Source organism: Brienomyrus brachyistius, chromosome 3 (genome assembly GCF_023856365.1).
Source record: "Brienomyrus brachyistius isolate T26 chromosome 3, BBRACH_0.4, whole genome shotgun sequence".
NCBI lineage: Eukaryota > Metazoa > Chordata > Actinopteri > Osteoglossiformes > Mormyridae > Brienomyrus > Brienomyrus brachyistius.
This window is the reverse complement of record NC_064535.1, coordinates 3,726,276-3,753,402: the sequence shown is the minus strand read 5'-3', so window position 1 is coordinate 3,753,402 and position 27,127 is coordinate 3,726,276. Positions and strand designations below refer to the sequence as shown.

The following is a 27,127-nucleotide window of genomic DNA, read 5'->3' as shown; positions in this document are numbered from 1 at the left end:
ATCGCTGGAAATGTTCAAACACCACAATGTTAACATTACATGTTCTCTTTGACACCTTGGGGCACCAAACATTGAAATACATGGATGGCTGTTCAGGTACAGCAGTACAGGCAAGTCATTGTCAGTGTAGAGTGGATGTTACAATGTGTAGCAAGCAACATATCTTCAGTTGTTAGGAGCAGCTCCTTATAAAATCCAATCATAGACAATGCCACTGAATTAGCTTAGGACCAGTAGGGTAAAATGAGAATTATTTGAGGATATTATAAGCAGAGGTGTAGTGACAGGACAGGCAGAGTAGGAAATGGCCTGGGGCCCTGAGCTGGGAGGGGGCCCCGAGGGCAGCCGATTACATTGTACATTGCAACAACAAATCTGCTTTATTTGTATGTTTTCTTTTTCACTAAAGTGAAAATAAAGGTCTTGTGTTTATTAAATTCTCTTTGTCGATATAATAAATTTGCACTTCACAGTAAAACAAAGGTAATAAATTTTACCACGCTGGGGGAGGAGGAGTTGGAGGGGCCCATGGAATTTTTTGCCCAGGGCCCCTAGAGTCCCTAGAATCACCTGTGATTATAAATGAACTACAAAATATGGATTTGGTGAAGCGCTGAACTGATCATTTTTTGGAAGTCCTTACCTTAACAACCTCGCCTATGTGGAAAAGGCAAAAGTTTTTACTTGGTGCTATGCTGTTGCCAGTTGTCTGTCAGAAGCAGGTTTGGCCTTTTCTGAAGCTGTGAAGCACGTTTCCCTGCCTTTTGCTCCGCACTTCAGTCTTACAGCAACCCTGTACCAGATAAGCATCTGGAAGACAGATTAATGGATGCATGAACTGAGGTGATTTAGATACAGAAAGTGAAATGAAGCCTTTGAAATGCTTCCAGTAAGGAGAATAAATAATATAGTTACTTAAATGTATAACATAGACATTTGGAAAATATTTACGTGACCTTCTCCACAGAACTACAAACAAACGTAATAATGTTATACCCATCTGCACGTGGGCCTATATAAGCAGCAGTCCTCCGTGATTTTGAATGCGTACATACGAACCAAAGATGGTTCCTGTAACACTTATGTAAGAAGCGGTAGGATGCGACCGTTATATGTATTTCGACAAACGTTTTGGGTCATACAAACAAGGAAAAGGGGGGGACAATAAATAATACATGTGGTATTTACGTGCTCTTAGCCACTGTCAAAACTCGAATTTTTGCGTGCTCTTATTGCCGTCTGCAGCATCACCCTTAACGACATTGGGAGACAGAGCACCAAGTGCATCCCCTCCTTCTCTGCTGCGCTTTTCGCGACTCTCGCGAGCGTTGTCTCAAGAAAGAAAAAAAATAAGTCAAATAAAATAACGGCCGGGAGAGACGGGGAGGAGGGCGAGCGGAGACGCCGTAGAAGGGGCAGAGATAGACGGGGGGACCTGCAGAGGCTGGGTTAGCGACAGACAGTCGCAGGGAGGGGAGGGAGAAAGAGAGGGAGGGAAGGAGGGAGGGAGGGAAGCCGTCCTGAGAAGTAGCTGCGCGTGACGTCACGAGCTTTCCTGAAAGTCAACAACAAGCCGGAGCGGCAGAAGCGCAGCGGCGTCGCCAGGGGCCGGGAGCAGCTGCAGCCCGCGTACCTCACTCACCGGGGCCGTTAGTATTGCTCGCCGTCCGAAGTAACAGCGGTGCCGACGCGGTTATTTTTTATTTTTTGTCTTTAGTGTTTCCCCCCTCCTCCTCCCGTTTTGCTGGGCTTTTCCTATTCATAATTCTCGCGTAGAGGAAGGCGCCGGCGCACAGGGAGGCTGCCGAGGCGAGGGGGGAAGCCGTCGGTCTCCCCATCACTGCCCGCGTCAGGTAATAAATGACTAATAATGCAACTGATGATGCCGCCGATCGGGTGCGGGGCTGGTTTCTGGCGACGGAATCGGGGTTAGCCGGGCGGTCGGGGCTGACAGGCGGCTAGCGGGCCGGGGGGCGACGGGGACGAGAGGCTGGCGGTGCTGGGTTGGTTGAGCTAGATGCTGCAGCGACACGGGAGAGACAGGAGGAGGAGGTGGAGGAGCAGTCGTGTGGCCCTGGCCTACCTTCCCCTCACTTTCAAGCTGCCGGGAAAATATATATAAAAAACGGCACGAAATGCAGTTATATTGCAACCTGCAGTCCAAGTCAAGGAGGTGGCGTCAGCTTCAGCGTGAAGCCGCCGCCGTTATTGCCGGCGTTTTGGGATGCGGTGGGGAGGTTAGCTTACGGCTAAGTATGTTGTCGGAAGATGATGCAGTAGCTAGCATTTAGAGGACCACCGCTTGCGATATCACCCCCTCCTTCTCCTCCTCTTCCTCCCACCCCCCCCCCCCCCCACACGGCTACATGGTCTCTGACGGAGCTGTATTTCTCACGACGGCTTATCCCGCCTGTTATTATCATTATTATTTTTATTTTTAATCTGACAGAAAATGACACCCCGCCCGTAGAACAAAAGCCCTTGTTTGTTTATCGCCAACGGCGGCCGCGGCGGTGTAACGGTGCCGCCTCCATTGTTTCCTAACGCCTCGATAATAACACCGGTCATGATAAACAAACCTGTCAGCGTCAGCCATTACTGTTATTTCAGTTTCACTCTCTGGAGCCGGTCGACTAGCTAGCGTCATCTTGACCGCCGTATTTTCGGGCTGAAAAAGGCCAGTTTTGTAATAAGACATTACTGGAACAGAGCGTGACAACCCCCCCCCCCCCCACATCACAACAACCCCACCTTCCCCAAAACCCAATTGACCTGACAGCGATTAACTTTTTGATGCAGCAAATGCGTTGGTGTGGCTGTGGATACCTGCGTAGTGGGAATGTGAGCCGTTTGTGCATATTGTGTATAAATGAGGGAGACATTGGTACTACCATTGATGCCGCCAGTGCAGGCCTGTCCAACCTTGCAGTTACATAAAATGTCTGTCAGAATGTGTGCAAGGAGAGCCTCAAATAACTTTGTAGCTGACAGACTTTGATTTGAATGTTAATGAGGATGTGCCTGTGTAAAGATATCCCAGGAGTGTGCAGAACTAAGTAAAGCACGTTTCGTGTCACAACTTATGTCACTGTTGCAGGTTGATCCCGCATAATAATAATCTGCAATTTAGCAGATGGAGATAAGGAATTTGAAAAAGCGCCCTGCCTTGTTTTGCATATGGCCGCCTGGTCAGGCGACAGTGACAGACACTTTTGTGGTTCAATCACTGGAGCTTGGGGTGGTCAGTCATCACAGCTGGCCTTTTCCAACTTAAATACTGACAACTGATACAGTAATCAGCATTGTGAGTGATAGTTGCACCATGTGTAGGGAGGTGCTTGATGAATAAGTTGCATTCAGCCTTGCAGCCCATTATCTCACCAGTTGGTATCACTACATTTCAGCTAAATTATAGATACGCTTTACTTTTCAAAAGGCTGCGGTCCTATGAATCAGTGTTGAGCCAGTTTAAAATGAATCCTCCATGACAGTTTACCCCAGTTTCTTTCCCCTCTGTTGAATTTATATGGTGTGGTCAGACGCCTGTGTGTGAATAATTGCTACAAAAAGATAGGAAGTCGTTGTAAAAATTAAATGGTGCAAAATGGTTTGTCTTATCACTGCCATAAAATAGTGTAAGGTCGGGTTTGATGGTCATTGGTAGCTTTAGTGGAAGTAATTCATATTGGCTTTCCCTTGCCAATGGTAACGGCCGTTCATTCATGAAAATCTCATATGTTCTGCTGGTCTAGTCTAGGACCAGTGTGGTTTAATCTCTTGAGATCATTTTGTTTGCAGCTTCAGACTGCAGCCTGTGCTGTTCTTCAGAAGTTCAGTTTACTGAAATTAATATTAATCTTAAGAGTTATCAAGCAGTTCTTAAACAAATCCCAGTACTTATTGTACATATGAAGTTGACCTTTTGAATGAAGAAACCTTTTTGGTAATCTTGCAGCAAATGCAACAAAAATTAGTGATTTGCTTTTATGGTGAACTGTTAAGGGTTGCAGGAAGTCAAGTTTGCTGTATGAAACTATCAATGGCAGACCGCACGGCAGTCGTGGAAATGCAATTACGCAATCGCGGTGTGTAGCGCCTTCAGTCGGACCAGTGACTTTGGTCATGCAGATTTTGTTCTGTGCCAATTACTGTGATGCTTGTGGATCGGTTTGAGCTGGCTTAGCTGTGAGAAGTACCTTAGCAATACAAGATAATAAATGATGGCCTGAGACATGAATGAAAATGGCAAGTCATCAGCATTGACAACAAAGTTTCATTTCCTTCATTTTGGTTTCAGATTAAACTGCTGCAATGTTTTTTTAAAATTTTTTTTAACAGGTCTTTTTTTTGGAAACTCACTAACTGGTCTGTATTTCTAGTCAGGATGTGTGGTCATATATTAAAGCACAGCCCCCTTCTATTTGTGAAGTTTGGTCATAAAAAGCATATTTGTTTTAAATCTTGTTGTATTTGTCCTAATTCTTATATTTCATTGTAATGTCTTAATCTGGAAAAACCCTGGGATCAATGTGTGCCCTCCTAACGCTTGACTGGACCATTTATTTGCTGAGTCTGAAGAGGAATTGTTTTAACTTGGAGAGGTTTTTAGTGTCTGAAGATATTTGATGATGGCCTGTGGCACCGTGAGCGTGTGGCTAAGCATAATGTTCTAAGTGCTTCCATAAACCCATCTCCGATTACAGAACTGATGCAGTTTTTATTTGGTTTCTTAAGTGGGAGTAACACAGAGTAACCTGATAGGCCTGTGCTAAGGAAATGCTTGCGCTTTACACTAGGTTATACAAGGTCATCTCAGACCACATCCTCGAATTAGAATGAGTTAAAAGGCAATGGATAGGAAGTTGGCATAGTCTGCAACTGGAGATGGTGACCTGTTCTCAGATAACCGGGTAGAAGGGCAGTGCCACCCCGGTGCTGTTTTGGTGGCTCGTGGTGGTTCAGCGGCAGAACACATAAGATTTGCCTCTCTTCTTCCTTCCACTGCTGAGTCGCTGTCTCCCACCCAAGCGGTTGAGAGGAAACCACAGTCTGATCACGTGTACCTGCCTGCCAGACATGCTAGCATCTGGGACTAGTGGCTGACACACGCCCCTCGTCTGCAAGCAGGGGGACAGTGTTGGCGAAAAACAACCTTCTTCCGTTTTGTTTTTGAGTGAGTTTCACTTCACAACTAAGCAAAAAGTATTGGCAGTTTCAGACTGACTGGAGGGGTGCAGCTGTAGAGGTTGTGGCGACTGAAAAAATCAAGGGGGAACACCTATAACCATGGTTTCCTATTTAAAAATATGTTCAGATAAGTAAGGTAAAGTGAAAAATTGGTTGTTTTGACGAGGCTGATGTTAAAAAATGGTGAACAACAAAATTGTTTCATTATTTTACAGGATTTGTGGGTCACATCTCCAGTAATCAGTAGTTATTAACTGCACAGATTTGACTAAAACTTTATTTATGCTGTGAGGCTGGTTTGTAGTAGATCAAGTTTCTCGATGCCAGGTAAACCATGGTCAGGCCATGCTTCCTACATTGTGATTTTGCAGAAGTCGATGACATTTTTCTTGCGAATCCGCTTTCCATGCTCAGTTGTCTGGGGTACCGGTGTTGTTGCATGTGCAGGAGAGTCTTTTGATTATGGGGTCCAGCATTCCCCTGTTTCGGTGACTTCCAGGTAGATGAGTTTACACAGCCATGTTATCGATGTTATTGTTGCTTTGCTTGCCATTGATTGCATCTCAAGCAATGTTTTATTCACCAGTATTGTTTATGGGATTATGGAAACAAATTTTCTTTCTCTGTGGTGTATAAACTGGACCTCTATTGGAATTTGATGCATGAAGTTCTCTCACCTTTTTTTATGGGTTGTTTATATACTGGCCAAACATGGCTTTAGTGTGGGGTCTTGCAAGACCTTCGCTGAGCTGCTTCAGCTCTCAGTGTCTGAGCTTTGCCGTTGCCCAGTTGGGTGCCATTGGCCTCGCTTGCCCATGACACATCTCTTGTTCAGTCTGACAGACTGTCTGTCTGGCCTGTCCCTAGATTTTTCTAGCTGATTTTACAGCTGGTTTTATAGTGTGTGGGCTCTGTCGCCCAGCAGGTTTCTACTCTTGCTGGAAATTTATCCCATTAATAAAAAAAAAAAATGAAAGTGTGACAGTAGCTCCTGTCTAAATAATTACAATCTGAGAATCAACCTTGTGAATTTCCCTTTTCCAGCATTGTGCTTTTTCTGTATGGGCTTTATGTCGCCCTGTGCCGTGGCGAGACTGATTAATGGTGTGTGGCTGCTCCTGTCTGGACCTCCACTTCCCCCACCCTCGCTTTGGGTTGCCCCCCCCCCCCCCCTTGCTGCCTTGATGTGCTCTCCCCACCCCCATCAGAAATCAAATGAGTATCTCAATGGTGCTTCCCTTGGTTACATAAAGGAATTGGATTTTGAGCGTGGCTGCAGCTGGCTACGTGGTGACAGGCTTACACGGCCAGGGCCGGGCTTTGTCACAGCAGGATTTGCCTTTGTGTCACTCTGGGGGGGGGGGGCACAACAGTGGTCGTGGTGGGAGTGCTGGGGGGTGGAGTTGGGAGCATGTGTCCATGTGTGCGTAGCCTGTGAACGATGCATCCACTCCAACTTGCATAAGCAACGTAGTTGCTGTTCCTTCACATCTTCACTCCAGCATCAGTACATGACCCACACACCCAGTGGCTATTTTGCTGATAAACATATATCATTTTTTTGTCCTTCCCATTTATGAGATCTGGGTGAGTTTTTTTTCAGGGCTCTACCTCATTTTTCAAGCACAGTTTCTGGTTCTCTTATCCTGCTTGGCACTAGTACTGGCCTTGAACCTGTATTTCCCCAATTATGGAGCCCATGTTTATTGTATATTGAGTCGCTTTGTTTCAGGGTCCAAAATGTCTGTGTGGAGTCTACCTCCTCAACCCTATTAGATTAGCTTTTGCTGTAAGTGTGCTACATAGGCTGTGGAGTTGAACTTATTCATTAGTAATACTATGTTTAAGATAATAAAAACTGTTGAGTTTAGTGTCCTTAATGTGGTGGGAACATAATGTGAAAAGATCCCAAAATGCCTCTCTTCCTCTGTAAGATAGGCTGCCCAATCATGGCAGACCAGCCTGAAGGATTGGGGCCCTCGGGGATTTTGCTCTTAAATGCTTTTTTATTGATAGCGTTTGGATAGTGAGTCGCCTCCCTTGGTGTTTTGAGGTTTGATGAATAAAATGCACTTTGCAAAACCTTCAGGACCTTTTTCCCCCATTAGGAGCTGGGTTACCTATCTTTGGATCTGTGTGGTTAGGCTTGCCTGAAGCTAGGGTCTTCCGTTAGTCATGGTGGACGATTCCAGGATAAGCACTGTCCAGTCCCATATCTGAGTGTCCTGCTATGCTGACTACGTTAAATGTTTTGGCAGTGATATTGCTCCTGATGTTTATGCTAAAATCTGGTTGTAATTTTTATGTTTCCTGTCATGCAGTGATTTATGACATTATCATTTTGTTTGTCTCCAAAATCCAATGGGAAATACAACGCCAAAGAATGGACAGAGTCCAGAAACTTGCTTTGCCTCACGGTTTTCTTGGGTAGCGAAGATGGTGTTTGTGTCTGTCAGTAGTAGTGATACACTGATTAAGGAAATTTCCGGTCAATTATTGCAAAAACTGACACTGATATCGATTGTTTAAAGGAACACTCCACCAAATAAATAAAATAAATTGCATTCCAAAAATATGAACAAATATTTATTTTTTAAGAAAATACCAATTCTGGTGTTTCAAGTCCCAGAGGACTCACTATATTTTATAACTGTATACATGTGATCATCAAGTATGATGATTGATCATTTTCTGAGTAATATCTTTTGATTTCACATGGTCTGCCCTGAATTTTCTTTTTCTCTCAAACGCATGCGTTACTGACACACTAGCGTCGGCCGTACTGCAGGTTTCATTATTGGAACAGATTTGTTTTTCAGAAACTCTTCATGCTCTTCATTGTCTCAACCAAATTTGTTGTGTTGAAACATTTATTAGTAGGTGGTCCTTGTGAAATTGTAGCAGAGAGATGTCTGTGAAATGCATTTCTAGACTTTTTAACTAACTCTTTAGTACTTGGGTGTGCAGAGCACTATGGCTCACCATTTTAAAGGGAATTATCGGTGGTAAATACTGGCTCATTGTTACTGTACCTACCAATAGTTGGCTGATGCAATTGGTGCATCTCTAGTTAATAGTCTTTCTTTAGTGCTGTTGTAGAGTATCACGGATGCTGTGTGTGTCAGTAGCTTGTCCTCAGCAGCCATAATGATGAGTGTCATGGGCACATTGATTGGCTGAATGTATCGCTTGCTGTCATCTTCTTTGTGCATCATTTCTTCTGCTCCATTGCCTGACTTAGTCCATCAGTGACATTAAATCCTGAAAGGACTCACTTTGCTCCCCTTGGAAAAGGAGATGTGACCTATGTGGGTCTTTGTTTTACTTTATGTAGAAGTATTGACTAGTGTAACTAGTTCTTGCATTGCTGGTGCCTGTAATTCTTTCAGTTTTGATAGTTCAGAGTTGACAGGTCACTGTGTGTTGCTAGCAACATTTGTCTAAAAATATCCCTTTTTAATCTTTGTCTTGTTAGAGGGTGAATTTTGGATCTTATTGATACTATTTTAAAATGTGTGTCTCTCTGGCACGTTTTGTAGTAGATTAAACGCAGTTCTGAAATGGATTTGAAATGAGACGCTTACCTATACAGTGGCTCCGGGTTTTCATGCTTCCTTAGCCACATGCAAATCAGTCTGTCGAAGCCGCTGCGTCTCTTCAGACTTTTATGGGATGATGCCACTTCTACGAAGCAGTCATCGATGTTCGGAGACGGTGAGGTCACGTTTCCAAATCTGGTCAGCGGCCCTATTGAATTTAAAACCTCGTTAGGCCGGTGACAGCGGCGGTGATGTGCCTGCAGCTTAGTGTCGCGAGCAGTCTCCCGTGGTTGGCGTGACCTGTGGATTATACGGCTATTAAATTGGGTTTGCAATTTTTTTTTGCAATATCCTATTTTTTTACAAGGACACAAACAGGAGCTTATTTTGTATTTGTGTAAACCCAGTCCAGCTCTCTGTCATATCAGGCAAATCTGGAGTTGGAAGATATTACTGCTGCTCTCAGGTTACCAGTATATAACTGTAACTTTTAAAACTTTGATGATGCCAGTGACATATGTGGTTTTCGTGATCTGGAGCGGAAATGTAAGAATTCTTAGTGTGTGTGTGTGTGTGTGTGTGTGAAAACTTTCAAAGTAATTTTGTGGAAACCATGCTTGGAAGTGCTGGTGCAGCTTGTTGATGGGTGGTGCATCCAGATTAGCCCAGAAGATCTTTTATGGTCTCCTCTCCCAGCCTTGGGGTTGACTGAGAGGCATTAAAATGATTCTGGGTCTAAATGAATGCTTCATGTAACAAAACTGACATTCAGTGGCACATCCATTGCTCCTGCTGAGGCTAACGTATACATTTCTCACACTGGTTATCACTGCACCTCTTGTAATGAATTATAATTGTTACTTCTGCAGTAATGCATTGCCTATTTTTTAATTGCTGTATATCACGACGGGTTTCCTGTAGTTCACAATAATGGATCAGAAAACTATTTATAGTGCATTTGTGTTGCACTCTTAGACTGAGTAAGAATTCAGTGTTTCTCAATTTCAGGTAAATAGTTCAAATTCTACCCTTTGTTGCAAAGGTAAAGGGAGAAGGGGCATTTGCCGTGAAATTAATTGCTGTCAACACCAAGATGAAACTGAACTGGAGGTGTGGCATGCGGGCGAAATGCATTCAAATGCTAGGACACAGGTGGTCTGATCCGGGACAGTATTAATTAAAGTGGGCAGTCGTTGACTGATTTCTTGTATTAATTGTTATAGTTATGGATTCTGAACTGAGAAGGACCAGCAGTTTTCACAGTGGTTCCACCTTTCCCTATGAGGCTGAGTATCCACATTTCACGTTTGTTCTGCCAGACCTGGAAATGCTGCAGTCTCGGTGTGGTACTTCTGTGTTTTGGGGCTCCCATAACATAGATTTTGTGTTGTAGTTTCAATGCAAAAAGGGCTATTTACCTGAATATCGATACTAATGGACTTTTTTTTTCCAATTCCTTCTGGGTCAGGTCACGCTGTATTGTATCAGATCAAATTGTGCCCCATTTGGAGGTACACCTGATATATCATGTTGTGTTTGCATTGATATCCTGCTCTGCATTGACGTTAATTTTCTGCCATACAAGCTGGCTGTTGGTCTTGGGATGTAATCACTGTGTTGACCAATCACAGTGCGCCTAGCGTTGTTCTACTATATTCTGCTTAGTCCTGCACCTTGTGTGATTCTGCAGCTGTCCTGCTCCAGTTGAGGGCGATTCTTTGTGTTTGCAATGTGCAGGGGCTTGAAGTAGCTTAAGTTGTCAGTGGCTTTTGACCGTGTCCATCCTCATGGGGCTTAATCACTCTGCAGAAGTAAATTTGGGGCCCAGAAGTGGCCCTGTGTGGTTATAAGCTGACCTACGGCTCCCTGAACAGTTACACTGAAGCCAATCCGAAGCCATAACATATGGACTTTGAATAAACTTCCGAAGGCCTTTGTAGTTTCAGTGTTTGTGATCCTGAGACCTGGGTATGATTCAGTGTCAGCTTTGTTCCTGAGTCCTCTAAGCTTAAGACTGCTCTGCTCTTTAATCTCACACGGAGGTTCAAGGCATGTTAAGTACGACCGCCCAACGCCTTACGTTCAGAAACGATCAAGTGAATACAGACAGCTGTTCCAAGAAGGCAGCGATGTGTTTGGCTGGCTTGAGTCTGTTTCCTTGAGAATGTTTTGTTAACATTGTTGAATAATCAGCATTTTCGCAAAGGCCATGCATTATGTAGTCATTAATAATGGCCAACTGCCATTAATCAACAATTTATGGTGTGGTGCAGCTGCACGGTTTCATACCTTTTCTACGTTGTGGCTTCCAAAAATAGCTGCCATCCCGGGTAAGTGGATCGCAAGCTGTACAGTGCCGTCCCACTGGTCTTTGTATGCAGTAAACATGCCGTCATAGTGGGTAACTGCCAAATGGGTAACTGGTGCTTCTAGGGCAAACTTAGTGCTGTTTTGAAGCTGGCTGTGCATCATAAGTTCTCAGACACTGATATAGTTTCTCTCACCGATTTCTCATGATCCTAAATTTTGCAGGTATGCATAAGGTCAAGCATCTGTACTAATCACTGGTAGCTAGGATAGCTAGATAAACAATATAACCTGTAAGTCCCTCTGCATAAAATGATTGTTTAATTGATTCATTCAAAGCACCATCTTTCACTGACAAGGAGCAGTGTGATTTGGTGGAAATGAGGGGACAAATGCATCACTTATCTGTTCAGTTTTAACCAAACAGAGACATAACATCCGATAATCAAAAGCTTGTCTTTAATGGTGAAAAGCTGACCCACCGGATTACCATGGGATGAATAGAGCAATGCTCTGTGTACAATGTTTTCATTCTCAGTGTGTAGAAGGGAGTGATTCTGCAACGATGATATGAGTCTCGGCACTGGGTGTGTTTTTATGGTGGCCTTCGCCTGCCATGTGCCCATGGCTTTGGTCTGTTTTTATGAATGACGGCTCCGTTCTGTGAATCGGCAGCTCGCCGCAGTTCAGGCTCGGCACTCGTTCTGAAAGCGAGTGGGATGTGCGACGGTCCACTCTGACCCACATTACTGTAGCCGGGAGCAGCGCGGAGGCACAGGCAGAATGGGGTGCGCTCTCCTGGGTACCACGCCGTGGTCTGAGAGAGCTGCTCGATGGACAGCTGCCTTTCCACGTGACGGGAGTAACCACGTACGCCAAAGCCAAAAGTCTTGTGGTGGCTGCAGCCCGTCGTCCGGTTCACTTGCGTGGTACCAGATACCGCACAGAAGCAGGCAAGGGGTATGGGGCAGTTAGGGGGGCATTAAGGAGAAGGGCAACGGTTATTCTTGCCTGGAATGGGGTGGGGGGGGTTGTTTGTGTCCTAACAATGACTTTCTTGTTTATGTCAGAGTGTGTATGACTTGAAGGGGGGGGGACAAGAGTGAGGGAGAAGGGGGGAATATTCACGCATTCCTTTTTTTTCCTGTTACTTCCTTCCAGGCTGAGTCACCACCGGAGAGTGGGAAGGACAGAAGAGAGAGCGAGCGAGTGAGAGAGAGAGAGAGAGAGAGACCGACTTGCAGCGTGTGAGGGAGACAGTGCGAGCGGGCGAGAGGGAGCGCAGGAGCGAGTGAGCGAGGGAGGGAGCGAGATCACGAAGCCGGGAGAGCTGACCCCCTCCCCGGCGGGCCCCCTCCTCACCCCCGACTCCTCAGGAAGCCGTTTGCTGGACTGGCGAGCCTGTCGCGGAGCCACCATGAGCGATGTCACCATCGTCAAAGAAGGCTGGGTGCAAAAAAGGGGTAAGTGCCCTGATTGGGGGGCAGGGGGTGTTTATGTAACAGGCTGGGCACTGGCAACCTGTGTGTGTGTGTGCGTGTGTGTGCGCGCGCGTGTGTACACCTCCACTTTGTGCCGGTCACCATCCTCTTTTCGGCCCTCTGTTGGCGTGTGAGTGTATGAGCGTAGTGTGTCCCTTGGGTACACGTGTCCACATGTGGATGAAGCTGTGAGTGTGTGTGAGAGAGAGAGAGAGAAGTAAGCTTCCCTCTGCTCTCCGCTGTCGATTGTACTTTTAAAATTCCGTGTCGGAATGCTATGGCACCGCAGAGCTTGTCCTGTTGAGAGTTTCTTTTTTTCTCACTCACTCGCTGCACCCCCCCCTCCCGTCGCTGTCGGCAGCCTGTACCACGCTGTCTGTAGCGCGTGCCGCCATCCGCGGGGCCGTGATGCCTTAGAAACGTCATCATGCCTGCCTCCCGGCGAGGCTGTGTGCGTCTTGGCTGTGCGTGCTTTTTGGCCTGCTTACATAACTGCCACGCCATCGTACGAGGAATGGGCCAGTTGATGCTGTGCTTCTGGGGCAGGGTCCTGTGCACTGAGAGCTCTGGTCAGGGGGCAGAAGCAGGACACATCGGCCTATCTGCTCTGTTTGTGCTGGGCTGAGTCATAGAAAGCACTGCTTTTTATGATTGATGTACTCACTCATAGGCTTAGATCAGTATTCACTCAGACACTTAGATTAGTATTCACTCAGATGCAGTACAGTACTCACTGTTAGATTGAGAATTAGGGCTGGGCAATTAATTGAATTTTAATTTCAATTATGATTTTGGCATCCAGTGACAAACAAACAAAATAATCGAGATAAAGTGGTTATTGTGCCGTTTTTCTTTTCACCATGATGCTCCTGTTGTGTTGGACCCCTTTCTGCTTCCTTTTATTTGTTTGTTATTTGAGTTCAAGGAAATCCACTGTTAAAAAGACAATAAAAGACGATAAATGCATTGTATTTATCATGAGTAATCGTGTTAAATAATCATGATTATGGTTTTTGCTCAAATCGAGCAGTCCTCAGAGATGTACCCAAGATGTAGATTATTGGCTTGTGCAATGTACTCCGCACTCGCCGTACAGCACCGAGCGATGTACTCGACATACGGCTCTGGTGGGTGGACAGTGGTGACTGACTGGTGGCGCTCTTCACCTGCTGTGTGGCTCGGTTATGGATCACCTGTCCACGCATGACATGCCTGCCTTGATTTAGTGCACTCTGGATGCCCGTGTTGCTCACTCAGTTCAGTGGCTGAAATTTATTTTTATGGAGAAAATACAAGCACTGGAGAGAAGGGTCATTGGGCCTTAATGTCTGATGTGATTTGTGTGATCTCTTGCTCCGTGGGTCCAAAGCACATACTCCATCCTGCTGTGCCCGCTGTGCCTGCTGTGCCCGCTGTGTCCGCTGTGCCTTCACTTTGTTGTTACAGTTAATAAATAAAGATTAGTAACAATCAAGAATATGACTGATTTGTTGATATACTGTGGAAGAGTGGATCTTTTATGCCAAATGAAACTTACTATCCCTCTCTCGTGCTGCAGCCTTGCTCAGTTTTGATCTTTGATATGTCTTTGTGATGTGGTGTAATCAGGAGGGCCTGATGGCCAGGCAGTCAGGAACACTTACATTACATGGACGAACGGTGCCGAACAATTGCAATAAACTGCTGAATTTTATTTCAACCAACCTAAAGTAGTATACAAGTATTTATTTGTGTTACACTCATCTTAAATAACAGTAGAACAGGCTTGTTTAGTGAGGGAAAGTCTGATGTATTCTAGTTGGGCAACTTCCCTACCTAGCACCAACGATTCTGTTAGAAACTAATTAGCAAATGACTAATTGGTGGATTGTCTGCTGTATTCAGTTACACGATTGTTCAGTTTTAGAGGTATGAATCTGTACTTTTACCATTTTATCAGTGTAGTGCCCATGTAAATTCAGGAAGGTCACAGCAACATCGCTGAGTTGAGTTTAACTAAGCTTCGTCATGAGCACAGCTGGAGCAGCTGGTGGGGGGGGGCGGGTTCTTGGGATCTTACTTGAGTGTGTTTCGTGGAATTAGGATTTGGATAAGCGGAATGTGCCAGTGGTGGAAGTGGGTGGTTGTGTGGCGTCTGGGGGGCCTTGAGTGCCCTGGGCCAGGGTGGGTGCTTTACCCTTCTCATGCGTATCACTGGGAGTGATGTGCAGAGCTTTGTCTCCCATGCCCTGCCTGAGCCACGCCCATCTGGAGCCCGGGGGATGGTGCGGTGGAGGCGGCGCAGCCTTGGGCTGGGAAACAGACCTTGTTTTGTTGGGATTGGAGTGTGTCCAGGACGACCCTGGTCACCCCGCTCTCTTCCTCTCTCTCTCTCTTTCCCTCCCTCCCTCCCCCCCTCCGCTCGCTTCCATTCTGGCGGACTCTGCATTCCCGCCGCTGTCGCCGCCACCGAGCTAATGCTGGCCCGGGCCTGGACGCGGGCCGCGATCCATTCCGCTGCCTTTAAAAATAGAGCCGTGAGATTCAGTGGGAAAAAGGGGGGAATGGTGACATAATTTCCTGTTGACGGCACAGCTGAATGGGGCTCCTCTGAGAAAGGGCCAGCAGAAGGGACTGGGCCATGGCCTCCTTTGAAATGCCTTCAGACCCTCTTACACATGGTGCGGAAGTGCTGACCTAACCGGATGAGGGATGCGGGCCAAACTTTTCTGGGGTTGGTGTTTGAGTAGTAGTGTTTCCATGCTGCCTTCACGTGTGTGGTTCTGTTCCCCAGTTCATCTTCAGGACCCTTACAGTTGCTGATCAAGTTGTTGTTAATGTCCCTTTGATTGATTGCTTTTCATAGGATGAGCATCGTAGCACCAATTGAAAAATGAATGCTGATCCCCAGTGATGCTTACTGGACATGTGACATGAGTTCACCTTTGTGCTCCAAAGCACCAGTATGTGTCATTTTTGCCAGTCAGGACAGGTGATCTTTTGAGACCAAAGCCTGGCTGCTTTTGCTAGCACCATGTCTCTTCCTCAGGCTGCATTCTCATCTTCTCACAAAAGGTGCCTCTTCGCCCTCTTTCCCAGATCTTGACAGGAGAGTGGGATTTGGGTTAGGATGTGGAAAGCGGGATCCAGAGATGTGGACGCTGACAGCTCATTTGACGCAGAGCAGCATTTTTTCAGAGCCTGTACCTTTTTTCTTTTTTTTTCTTTTTTTTTTTACTTTGCCTGTCCAGAATACCTGCTTATGGGGAGACTAGGGAAGTTCGGCCTTAGTGAATGATTTAACTTTAACATCTAACTCGTCTAGATGTGGGTCTCTCCTCTTCAGCCAGGCAAGAGTGAAACATTGATTTTTCGACTGTTGTGTCACTCTGTTGGTGTCTGACTGTGTTTGTTCGTGTCATTGTTGTGCGGTTGTTGCTTTGGGGAGTTTTTTCTTTTAATCCATTGGGAAAGGCATCCCCTAAAATAGATCTCATTCACCACCATCTGAAGCGTGAGCAGAATGTATGAATTACATTTGGAGGGCAAGTGTAACGGTCAAAGAACTGGACTTAATGGTTTATGTCCCAAGAGGGTGGAGCTGCCTTATGCCTTAGAGCAAAGTCTCATTTCCACTTAAATTTCTGCATAAATGGGTTAAGAAGCATCTATAGTAAGGTAGTGTCAAATCATTTTGAGGAAGTGACCCCTTTGAGCAAATGCTTCCTTAGTTATGAATCAATGTTTGCTTGGGTGTTGGGTGCATGGTGCTTCGTGACATAGTAGGTCGGGATGGAGGGTGCTTTGTGATATAGTGGGTCAGGATGCAGGGTGACGTAGCAGGTCCAGATGTGGGGTGCTTTGTGTTGTAGCGGGTCGGGATGGAGGGTGCTTTGTGACGTAGTGGGTCGGGATGCAGGGTGATGTAACGGGTTGAGATGCAGGGTGACGTAGCGGGTTGGGATGCAGGGTGACGTAGTGAGTTTGGATGGAGGGTGCTTTGTGACGTAACGGGTCGAGATGCAGGGTGACGTAACGGGTCGAGATGCAGGGTGACGTAGTGGGTCGGGATGCAGGGTGACGCTGTGGGTTGGGATGCAGAGTGCTTTGTGATGCAGCGGGTCGGGATGCAGCCCCAGAATATCTGCATTGTGTTGCTGTGGGTTTGCTCTGCGCCCAGTTTCCTGCTGTTGCCGAAAGAAACGGTATTCTGGGGAAGGAGTGACTGTAAATTTCCCTCTCTGTGTCTCTCTGTGTGAATGAGAAACTCCCCTGTGATTGATTGACCTTCCATTCAGGTCTTAACTTTGTTGAGTAGGCTTCAGATTTTTGCATCTTTGATTGAATAAGCTACGAATGACAGTGGATATCTTGGTAAACCTTGGTGTATCTTGGACTTTGGTGAGGTCTTAGCTTTGCAGTGCTTCAGGTTGGGCCAGACTGACTGCCTTTGAGACCTTTGGTAGTGTACTGGGCTTTTGGGAGTCTCAGCCTGAGCACCTGTACCAGTTTGGGTTGGTACAAATGGGGGAGCTACACAGGCCTTGCAGTGGCCCTGGGTGTCATATGGGTCTCTCCATGTGAAAATGTGTTTTCCAGCTTCCTGATGACAACACAAAGTTTTGGGTCTTGATGACGCCTGTTTGTCTGAGTGGGCACGGTGGCAGTAGCACAGGTGCTAAGGTGCACGTTGAGGGTAGCCCTGGTTCTTGATCTGACCTGACATCTGGCCGAGGTGTCACCGATGCCGGGTGTGGTCCGAGGACGTCAGCGAAATCCGATAGCGTCACAGGTCCTGCCCCCGTTAGAGTGCTGCAGAGTGATGGAAACCGTGACGACAGGGCTGAGCTTGCTTTGTGGGGGTGGGGGGGGGGTGGACCTCACATGACTGCCGCTCTCAGCTTCTCAGCCTGTGTGGGAACACTCTGTCTGGAACACTCCGCACTGCGCAGGCGGGGGAGGGGCTCTGAGAGGACATGACTGAACAAAGTGCTTGTCTCTCGGTGACCTTGCTCCCACCGCTGCCAACCCTACCGCTGCAGTATTCCAGCCCGGCTGCCCACCACCTCTGCCCAGGGGGTGGCTTCTACACCGCCGCCCCCCCGCCTTCCCACCCATGGTACCCCCTCCTCGCCAGTACTGGGGTGGGTTCCCACAGCTTCTGTGCCAAGCCTCTCTTCCCCTGTCTCTCAGCATCTCTGTCTCACACTGGGGCTCTCTGGAGATGTGGGGGACTTAAGGGAAGCCTGCCTCACCCCGTCTCCCTGACCCTGCTCTCACGTAAATGCACTTCATTGTTTCTGCATGTTAATTATTGCTTCACAAGTACAGAAATGAGAGAAGTTTCAGATTATGAAGCTCTTTTTCATTCTATTCTTAGTCGATCGGCAGCATCCAACTTAAACTTCAGGTAGTGTTTTTTTGCTAATGCTTTTTTCAGTCACTTTAAATGATCATCTTGGCTGTACTGGGTATAGGACAGTTAAAATGTGGCCTAATGTTGGCTTAGCAGTACGGTGTATGGCCTTGTTTGGTTGCCATGGAGATGGGAGTATCAGTGACCCGCAGGAAGTGACTCCTACTTGCATCTGTCTGTGTCATTTGCTGCATGAACTTCAGGTTCTGTGAATGAGGGTGACCTTCAGCGGCCCTGATCACGACCTCATCTATCAGGCTGAGCTAGGCCCCTGGTCGTGAGGCTACCTAGGTCCCTGCTCATTCATCCAGACCCTCACCCCATGCCATCCTTGAAGATAAACTCCCCCCCCCCCAAATATACGGCAGGAGGTGACAGGTGACATAGATGTACGGCGGTAATAAATAACTGATGATGACGTTTACGGAAACTGCTGAGAGGCACATGGTGATTCTTTTGCTTTTGCAGGAGGGCTTTGCTTAAGTGTTCTGGAACACGTGTGACATGCAAGGAGACAAGGCTGACAGTTCATGACAAATGATTTCTCAAGGGGCTCGGACTCGTGGCAGTGGAACACGCACGCACGCACACACACACACAGGCGCAGACGTAAGCTCTCTCGCGAGACTCGTGTCCCAGGCTGTGGGCTGAGTCACGACTCCCAGCACCACCTTGACTGCAGCGTTAGTCATCGGTGTGTTCCCAGCACATGGCAGAATGCAGCGGGCTGACCCCGACCCCGCCCACCTGCCAGCCCTGCACGCACGCACTCACGCACTCACGCACTCACGCACTCACGCACGCACGCACGCACTCACGCACGCACGCACGCATGCACACGCACGCACATGCTGCTCATCATCAAAGTGGGCGCAGGGGGTGAGAGACTGCCTCGCTACAGGAGGCTGATATATCAGTCAGACAGGCCTCGCTGTTACTCCTCGCTGAGCCCATGGCATCTTGCTCTGCAGCAAGCCTGCATGCATGCCGTGTGGCATCTCGGGCCCTCCTCTTTTGCACCCTTTCACCTCACTGTGGGCTACCACCCATTGCGGCAATGACAAGAACGCAAAACTTGTTTACTGTCCCCCCACACCAATTTTTTTTTTTTTCTGAGAAATTAAACTCCCTTGCAACCACTTCCACACCATTGTCTTTTTATCTTCTCATGCACCTAAAAAAACTTTGAGGGGGAGGTTCCTTTTTTATGTCAACCTTAGCGAGACAAAGGTGACAATGGGCTGGACAGCATCGGGTCTTTGGATTTTCTTCTATGGGGTCCTCAGTCATCAGAATTGTCTATTTTCAGTGACAGACCTTGTTAAAGTACCTCTTGCTGCTGTGAAAGCCAGTGGATTGTTAGATTCCTGTTCCTCAGGTCCCAGTATTCCCCATTGGTAGAGGAGTCTTGTCTCATTGGTATGATGTGCTGCTGTTTATTAGACCACAACTTTGTATTAAGACTGGGGTGATTGGTGACTCATAACACCTCATGGCTAAGGGAGAAGCCATAGTCCAGCTGGTGGCTTCTGTAGGCCTTCGATTCATGGATGTGGGGTGGGTTTGGGCATTTGCAAGGAGGCGGATTGCATCCCGAGCTGTGAGCCTTGGCCTTATCTGGCTGAGATATCTCGGCTGGCGTCCTTCTGAAATGTGATGGCATGCATGAATAGCCTCATTGAGGAAGTTGTAGAAGGAGTCTGGGTAGGAAGGATGGAGGGAGGGCATGAGATCATCACTTTGGGAGTGGAGAAGTGAGGCTGATGGGGGAGGGGGGGGAGGAGATCAGGGTAATCTCCCAGGCTCCAACCGCATTTATTCCCTAAAGGTGATGATACTCAAGGCAACTTTTCGAACAGTGTTGCCAGGTAATTGCCAACCAGGTGAGAGAAAGGGCAGCTCTTCAGGATCTGGATGATTGCAAAATATTGCCCACTGCCAATTAAAGTTGTTGCCCAGAAATGTGTTGCCCAGTATCAATGGGAAAGTGCCTCAGCAACACAGGTCGGTAACATCGCTCTAAAAGTTGCCCTGTGTATCATCACCATAATTATTGTTATTGGGGCAGCAGATAGCATAGTGTTGTTCACGGCTGGTTATTGAAAGGATAGGTGAATCAGAGGTCACTTTGGATGAAAGCGTCAACTCAGTAGGCAAAGAGGTACACAGTCTAATTTCGAGATTATGGACGTGTCGTTCTATAAGCTCATTCAGATCCCCTAGGATGGACCATAGACGACACCATCCCTGGTGTTTGGTGTCACCTCACCCCATGCAATGGATACCCAGCAGCCTTGTGGAAGCCTGCATGCACGCCTTCTGTGACGTCATGTCTTTACTTATACATGGATGTGCTCTTGAAGCCTGGATGAAGTATCACTGTAAGTTCCTTCAGGGCATTTCCCAGGTGTGGTTATGCCAGTACTATGCAGGCTTTTTGAATCTTCACTGGCCAGTTTGTACTGGACTGTGACATAGTGCTGAAGAGGTTTCTGCGGAAGGTTGTCTGGTTTTGGAACTCGGTAGTGGGTTTTGGCACCATGGGACTCTAGTCCTGTGACTGATATATCAGCATCATGACCCCTTGCCCTATAGCGGCTCAGCCTGACCAGGTTTGATGGCAGGTATGTAGGGAGTCTCGGGGAGATGATGCAAACCCTGCCAGGAACTTCCATGAAAGAAAACGTCTTGTCATCTGTCTCCCTCTTAGGTTTCATTTGCATCAGCTTCCTTTGTGAAAGCGTTCCTTTTGTGTGAGAAAATAGCATGTCATCTCAGGCTTCCCCAAACTGCTAATCTGCAGCTGTAGACCAGTGAAGAGCTGGTCCATCTTACTGGTCAGCTACAGCACACAGACATGATAGCTAAGTGACCCATTAAACTGGGTAGTCGGCGCTTGTTGGCCGGCAGAGAGACGCAAGCATGATATCTGGCAATCCTGTCTAGCAGAGGCAGCCAAACATGATAGCTGATGCTCACTGACTAGCAGAGGCAGCCAAACGTAATAACTGCTGCTCACTGGCTAGCAGAGGCAGCCAAACGTGATAGCTGCTGCTCACTGGCCAGCAGAGGCAGCCAAACGTGATAACTGCTGCTCACTGGCTAGCAGAGGCAGCCAAACGTGATAGCTGCTGCTCACTGGCTAGCAGAGGCAGCCAAACGTGATAGCTGCTGCTCACTGGCTAGCAGAGGCAGCCAAATGTGATAGCTGCTGCTCACTGGCTAGCAGAGGCAGCCAAATGTGATAGCTGCTGCTCACTGGCTAGCAGAGGCAGCCAAACGTGATAGCTGCTGCTCACTGGCTAGCAGAGGCAGCCAAACGTGATAGCTGCTGCTCACTGGCTAGCAGATGCATACAACTTTATAAGCAGTTACAGCCAGATATACTAAGTTGTGCTTGTCAGTTTGCAAAAAGACAGACCTGTGTCGGGTTCTAAACGCCTGGGCAGGAAATCCTGGAACCTTGGCCGCCTCCTCTGCCTGACCGTCCTGTTCGAGGTCCTGGCATGGACTCCAGCTGCAGTGATTCCACAGGCCATTGTCACAGACAGTGCCCAGCTGCATCTGGGGCCGCAGATCAGACACGTCTCAGCAAAAATATCTCTCCAATTCTTCCCATAAGGGTTGGTGGTCCCGGAAGCCAGGTCTCACGTTGGGTCAGTGATTTGATATTTGATGAAATATTCAAAGCTGACGTTGGCTGCCAGTCTCGTTGTTTAGTGTGTGGGTTAATCTCACAGGTGGCGTTGTGGGTATGGCTGCCTGATGGTGGGTGCCCCCTTTCTGTTTTCTCAGAGACGCATGCAGCCCTACCCTTGTGCGTGTCAGCTTAGGTGTGCGTCCTCGCGGGGCCCCGGTGTCAGGTCTGGGTGGATGGCAGCAGCCCGATGCTGCAGAAATATTTTATAGTTGAGAAAAGTGTGCCATTCTGAAATCGGGGAATGCTTTGGTTTAGCGCCTAGCGCCCCCCTCCCCTCCTCCAAAAAAAAAAAAAAAAGGATAACAGACAGTTTAAGCTGGATGTTTTATTTATCCGCATCCGGCAGCCGGGATCCTCACAGTCACGAATGGGGCAGACCATGTGTCCTCTCAGACGGGAATCATCGAGTTTATGAATCGGCCTCGGACGTCATTGGCATCGTGATGGGCACGCAGATGGGGGGTAGACGGGTGGGTGGGATGGGGGAGGGATTATCTGTTCACGGGTTGGCGGTGGGTGCCTGGAAGAATTTGTTAGATAACGCAGGACCTCATCGCCACCCCACCCCCCCCCCCCCCCCCCAACCACAAGCTGCGTGAACATGGATTAGCATTAGTGCTAGCATTAGCGCGTATTACCTGAAGAGCCGCTTTTCCTGTTGTTCGCTCCATGGGGACCGGAGGTTTCCCTCTCTGCCTCTCCCCAAACCGCACTTGTTTTCCTTGTTCCCCTGACTGATTCCTGCATTTCCAGGTCATTCAGGCAGACCTGACACCTCTGGGAAAGGATTAAAATAGCGCTTCCGAATCGGCGGGTGCCGACAGAAACGCACTGTGACCGTATAACACTCGCGGTAACTCCAGTGACGAGCTGGATGCCTGAAAGCGCCGGCGGCGGATCTGCTCCCCGGAAGAGGAGCGCGCCGGGAGGGGGGAAGGGGGGGGGAGAGCCCCGCTTAAAGTGACGCTTATTGTCTCTGTAGCAGCGCCAACAGGAAGCGGGCCGCGTGTTCCCATTATGGACGCTCCCGATAAGAGGTCCATTCCTCAGACTAATTTCCATGTTACTGCAGGAAGTTCCGCTCCATTCGCCTGTAAATGGGGGGCTTCATTAAGTTATCAGTGGGCGATATCGGCCGCAGGAGGTATTTAGCTCCGCATCTCTCGGGAAGCCTGGCTGTCTGTTGGCTCAGCTGGCTTGGTGTGGCCGTACGCTGCTGCTTGCTCTCTCATGGACCTCAGCACCCGGTTGGCAGCATCACCTGTGTGTTTGTTTGTCTGCGCAGGGCGCAGATCCTCGCAGTTCTTGGAGAAGCTATAGATAGATGCAGATGGGAGTCCCTGATAAGAGTCTCTGTGTGTGTCTGTATGTGTGAGTGTGTGTGTCTGTGTCTGACTGGGGGTCTGTGTGTCTGAGTGTGTGTCTGTGTGAGTGTGCATGCGTGACTGTTTGTAAGTTTGCATGTCTGTCTGTCTCTGGATATCTGCATGCCTGCTTGTCTGTATGTCTGTGTGTGTGTCTGCATGCCTGGTTGTCTTTGAGTGTATCTGCGTGTGTGTGTGTGCGCGCGCTCGTGGCTTTGCGAGTAGGTCCAGGCAGCACGTGAGTTTCGGGCTTCTACCTCCATTCTTGCAGCACCAGCCAGAAACCTGCTGCCCCCCCCATGCGTCTGCCGCAGTAGAGTGGGCCATCCGCCATCGCTGCACTGCACCCACCCCCCTCCCCCTGCACGGCGCCCAGCGCTGCCACTCACGGCCCGGGTTCAGCGGGTTCAGCGCCGCAGGGTGGGCCGGAGTGCTCAGAAATCAATCACCCACTGCTGCGCTCCGGGCCGCCGTTACCGTGCCGAGCCGGCAGGCAGCGGGGCCACACACAGCCTGCAGACAGGGAGACAGTGTCTGTCTCTCACAATACACACACACACACACACACACACACACACTTCTCTCTCTGTTATGTACGGCCCAGTTTTGACAGATGAGGCAGTTTTTTTTAATCGGGGGGGACGCAGAGCACTTGTGAATGAGCATGAACACCCATGGTCAGCATGGGCTGTGCCATAAGCCCTGGGCCAGACAAGTTTGTCAGGTTAAAGTTCCCCCAGAAGAGCCTAGGAGAGTGGCTGCCTCCCTCAGCTGGGCTGCTGAGCTCCTTACACTCATCCCCATGTTTTTGTGGTTGTTCAGGTTGTTTGATTGTGCCCCCCCCCCCCCCCATCACATGTTTTATTTTTATTCCCTTGTTCGTTCTTCCCCCCGCGACCCAGTAGGATAAGCGGTTTGGAAAATGGATGGATGGGTGGATGTTCGTTCTTCCCTTCCAGCAGCCAGTCTCTTGGGTTGCTCTCCTGTGGGGCGGGGCCAGGCATGCAGGGCTGGGATTGGGGGCGGGGCCATCTGAGTTGCATGGGATGGGGCCATGTGAGCCTGCAGCAGGTGGGGCAGGGCTATGTAAGGCCACGGCTGGCAGGGGTGCGGCCTTGTGCGGCGGTTGAGTCCCTCATCACGGCGTTAGCGGGCCAGAGGTCTAAGAGCCAGCTAGGTTAATGAGGTTAGGAGCTCAAGGCCAGTAAGCAGCTAAGAGATGCTCAGATCGCGGCTGCTGTGGATGCAGCATGCCCCCCGCCTGGCACCCGGGGGGGCTGTCCCTGGACTCCTCGCCTTTGATTGTTCAGGGGAAAAGATACAGGAAGGGGAAGGAGAAAATGCTGAGTGCAGCTGCAGGACCCCCCCACAGGGCAGCGCTTGGGGCCACCGGCCTCCTGCCGGGGGGTTGCGGGGGGCCGGGTGTGAATGTATCGTCTTACAAGTGCCATCCCGGGGAGAAACACACTCTCTCTCTCTCTCTGTCTCTCTCTCTCTCTCTCTCTCACTGCTCTGGTGTCAGCAGAGACCCTGTTAGCCTAGCCCAGGAGCTGTCAGGCCCTCGCAGCCTGTATTGCCCCCCTCTGTCCGTGCGCAGTAATCTTGCTCCCCTCTCGCACTCCATAGGGAGCGCATTGAGGCTGTCCTGCGCATGTAATTTAACAATCGTAATGCGTTTGTGAAAAGGCTCTGGGCCAGCTGACACAACCCCCCCCCCCCCCCTACATATGGAGTCTGAAGGGACTTTAAACTCGCTCCAGCCTCTGGGTGGGGGGGGGTGGTTGGAGGCTTTAGCATGATATAATGACGGTGTGGGCATCTTGCTGTGGGAGAACCCTCTCATACTGTGGAGCATAAGCAGCTGTAGCCTGCGAGGCACTGCGAGGTTCTGCTCACGCTCACCTCTCTCCCAGCTGCTGAAAGTCTGCAGTGACCCCTGCCTTGCAGTCACATCTGCATCTGCAAGGCTCCATGACTTTGTGTTTTGCGGCTCCCCCCCCCCCCCCCCCCCCCCCCCCAGCTTGCACAGTCATGCTACATGGTTTAATACGGAGTATAATGTATCATTTTTTTGTTTCATCCACATTTTCAGGTGTCTGGCAAAGGGAATGGGGGGTAAATTTGGTAAAGGCCCCTCCAGCAGTGTGGTATGTGGGATTAGCGGCCAGGTGGCCAGCATTGCTGCGTTTCAGACAGAGCAGATTGGAAGCAGCCTCTTTAAACCCCATGGCGGCCATGACACCTTATGTAAGCATCAGCTAGATAATGCAGGGACAGCAGCTTCCTCGATGTGTGTCCGCGCGTCCTAGGGGGCTCCTTTCCCTTCTCGTTCTGGAGTGTGGCTCTGGGTGGGGCCGCTGACATGGACCGCCCGTGTACCGGCGCCGTGTATCTGACCGGTCAGTTCTGCCGAGGCCGGTTATAGCTGTGAGCCTGGCTGGATGGACATTTTAGTTAAAATGAAAACAGAGATGTGGTCCTGGGGGGTTCTCTTATGCTGCAGACATCAGTTGTTGTACTGAAGGGTTCATGGGGGCCTGAAGGTGCTGAATAGGGACACCCTGTTTGCCAGTGACATCAGTTCTGAAAGGGTGGCCTTGCGCTGACGCGTCAAAGGCTCACATGGGCTGCGTGTCCTGTCATGTGCTAAAAAATTTCAAGAAGCATGTAATTATACTGAAATGTTGTATTTATTTGTGGAATTTGATCTATCCCCTGGGAGCTTATGTAAACTTGTTTTCCCTAGAGATCATTTCACCCCTCTTCCAGTTCTTCCAGTGTTCCTTTAGTTCGGCTAGCTGGAACTGAAATGTTAGTTGTCTTGAGTGCCTCTGCTTTTGTGGGTTTGCTGGAAGTGCTTTCACTGTCCCCCTCATCGTATTTATCTGTAGAATCGGTTAATCCATGGCAACCATATCAATGTTTTTTTTTGGTAATGGAGATTCCAAGCAGTATAATGCTTAGGTTAAAGCTGATTGGTTCCCAGAGTGAGCTGTCTTTTTTATTTTTAACCTATAACGCTTTTGTGGAATGTATCATAACATGCTTGGTGGACATTCTCTAACGCTGGTGGTAATGGGGTGCTGTTCCTTCATGACTTCTGTTTGCAGTGCCTCCTATTCATCTCTGATCCCCAGTCAGATCAAACCGTAGCCAACCCCCCCCCCCCCCCCCCTCGCCCTGGTATTGGCACCATGATTAAAATGGGAAGTGGGATTGGCGAATGTTTTCACAGAGGTGTGTTCTGGAGACAGAGAACAATCACAGGAGTGGGGCCTGTTCCGATATGATCGCATTGTTCGATGCGGACCGCAGCGTGCGAAGGCGCCGCAGAGGGGCCTGCAGCCAGGGGCTTACCGACTGGGCTGGATCTGCAGCTGAGGTCACTCGGACCACAGCAGCTTATTTCCCGGGATGGGTGTCACCCGAAAACGCCGATCCTGTCTGCCACGCGTCACTAGGTGCTCCGGACAAAGCCGCATTTGGCTCCGACGGCAGAGTTCGAGCCCTTACCTGCCAGGGTTAGTTTGTCACGCCCAGCTGCTCTTCTGACCATGTGACCTGCACCAGCAATGGCCTCAGTTAAAGTCCTGTTCATCGATTTCTGCAGAGCTGCTGCTGATGGTATTCAGACATTTAAAAGAGGTGAAGTCCTAACATAACCAAAGAAAAAGGACCAGTACAGTTACCGTACTGGGTTGTGTGTTTTTTTTAATTTTTTTTTATCTTAAGTGAGACACATCACCCACTTTCTCATGTTCACGCGCATGTATTCAAATTCAAGATGTCCTGTGAAATTACATAATTTATAAAAAACAGTATTTCTGCTGCTAGGAGCTGTCAGATTCCATACGCCGGTCAGTCATGGCGACTTCTGTGAGGAATATAGCTGTAGTGTGGTTCACTTGAATCTTTCTTTCCTTCCTTGATTAGGACACTGTGGGTGTTTCAGTGTGGGGGGTGTTTATGTGCTTTTGAGCAGCCCCCCAGATCTGGGTGTGGTGGCTTGGGTGAGTGACCTCAGTGCAATCCTGCCATCGGATCCTCTTACCTTCAGAACCCCCACAAACTGCTGCTAAGTTTGTCACAAGCCATGCAGAGCGGCAGTGACCGGTCACCGGGTCAGGCAGAGTGACGCAGTACCGGTCCTGCGA

General features: G+C 48.7%; 1 protein-coding gene across 1 annotated transcript in view; it reads left to right on the top strand.

Annotated features, from left to right (window-relative positions):
• Positions 1-1,520: 1,520 nt before the first annotated feature.
• Positions 1,521-27,127, top strand: part of akt3a (v-akt murine thymoma viral oncogene homolog 3a) — a 58,878-nt gene continuing 33,271 nt past the window's right edge. The window contains 2 exon segments of the mRNA XM_049007735.1: positions 1,521-1,853; positions 12,195-12,496. Coding sequence (XP_048863692.1) covers positions 12,451-12,496 — 46 coding nt within the window. The 5' untranslated portion in view covers positions 1,521-1,853; positions 12,195-12,450.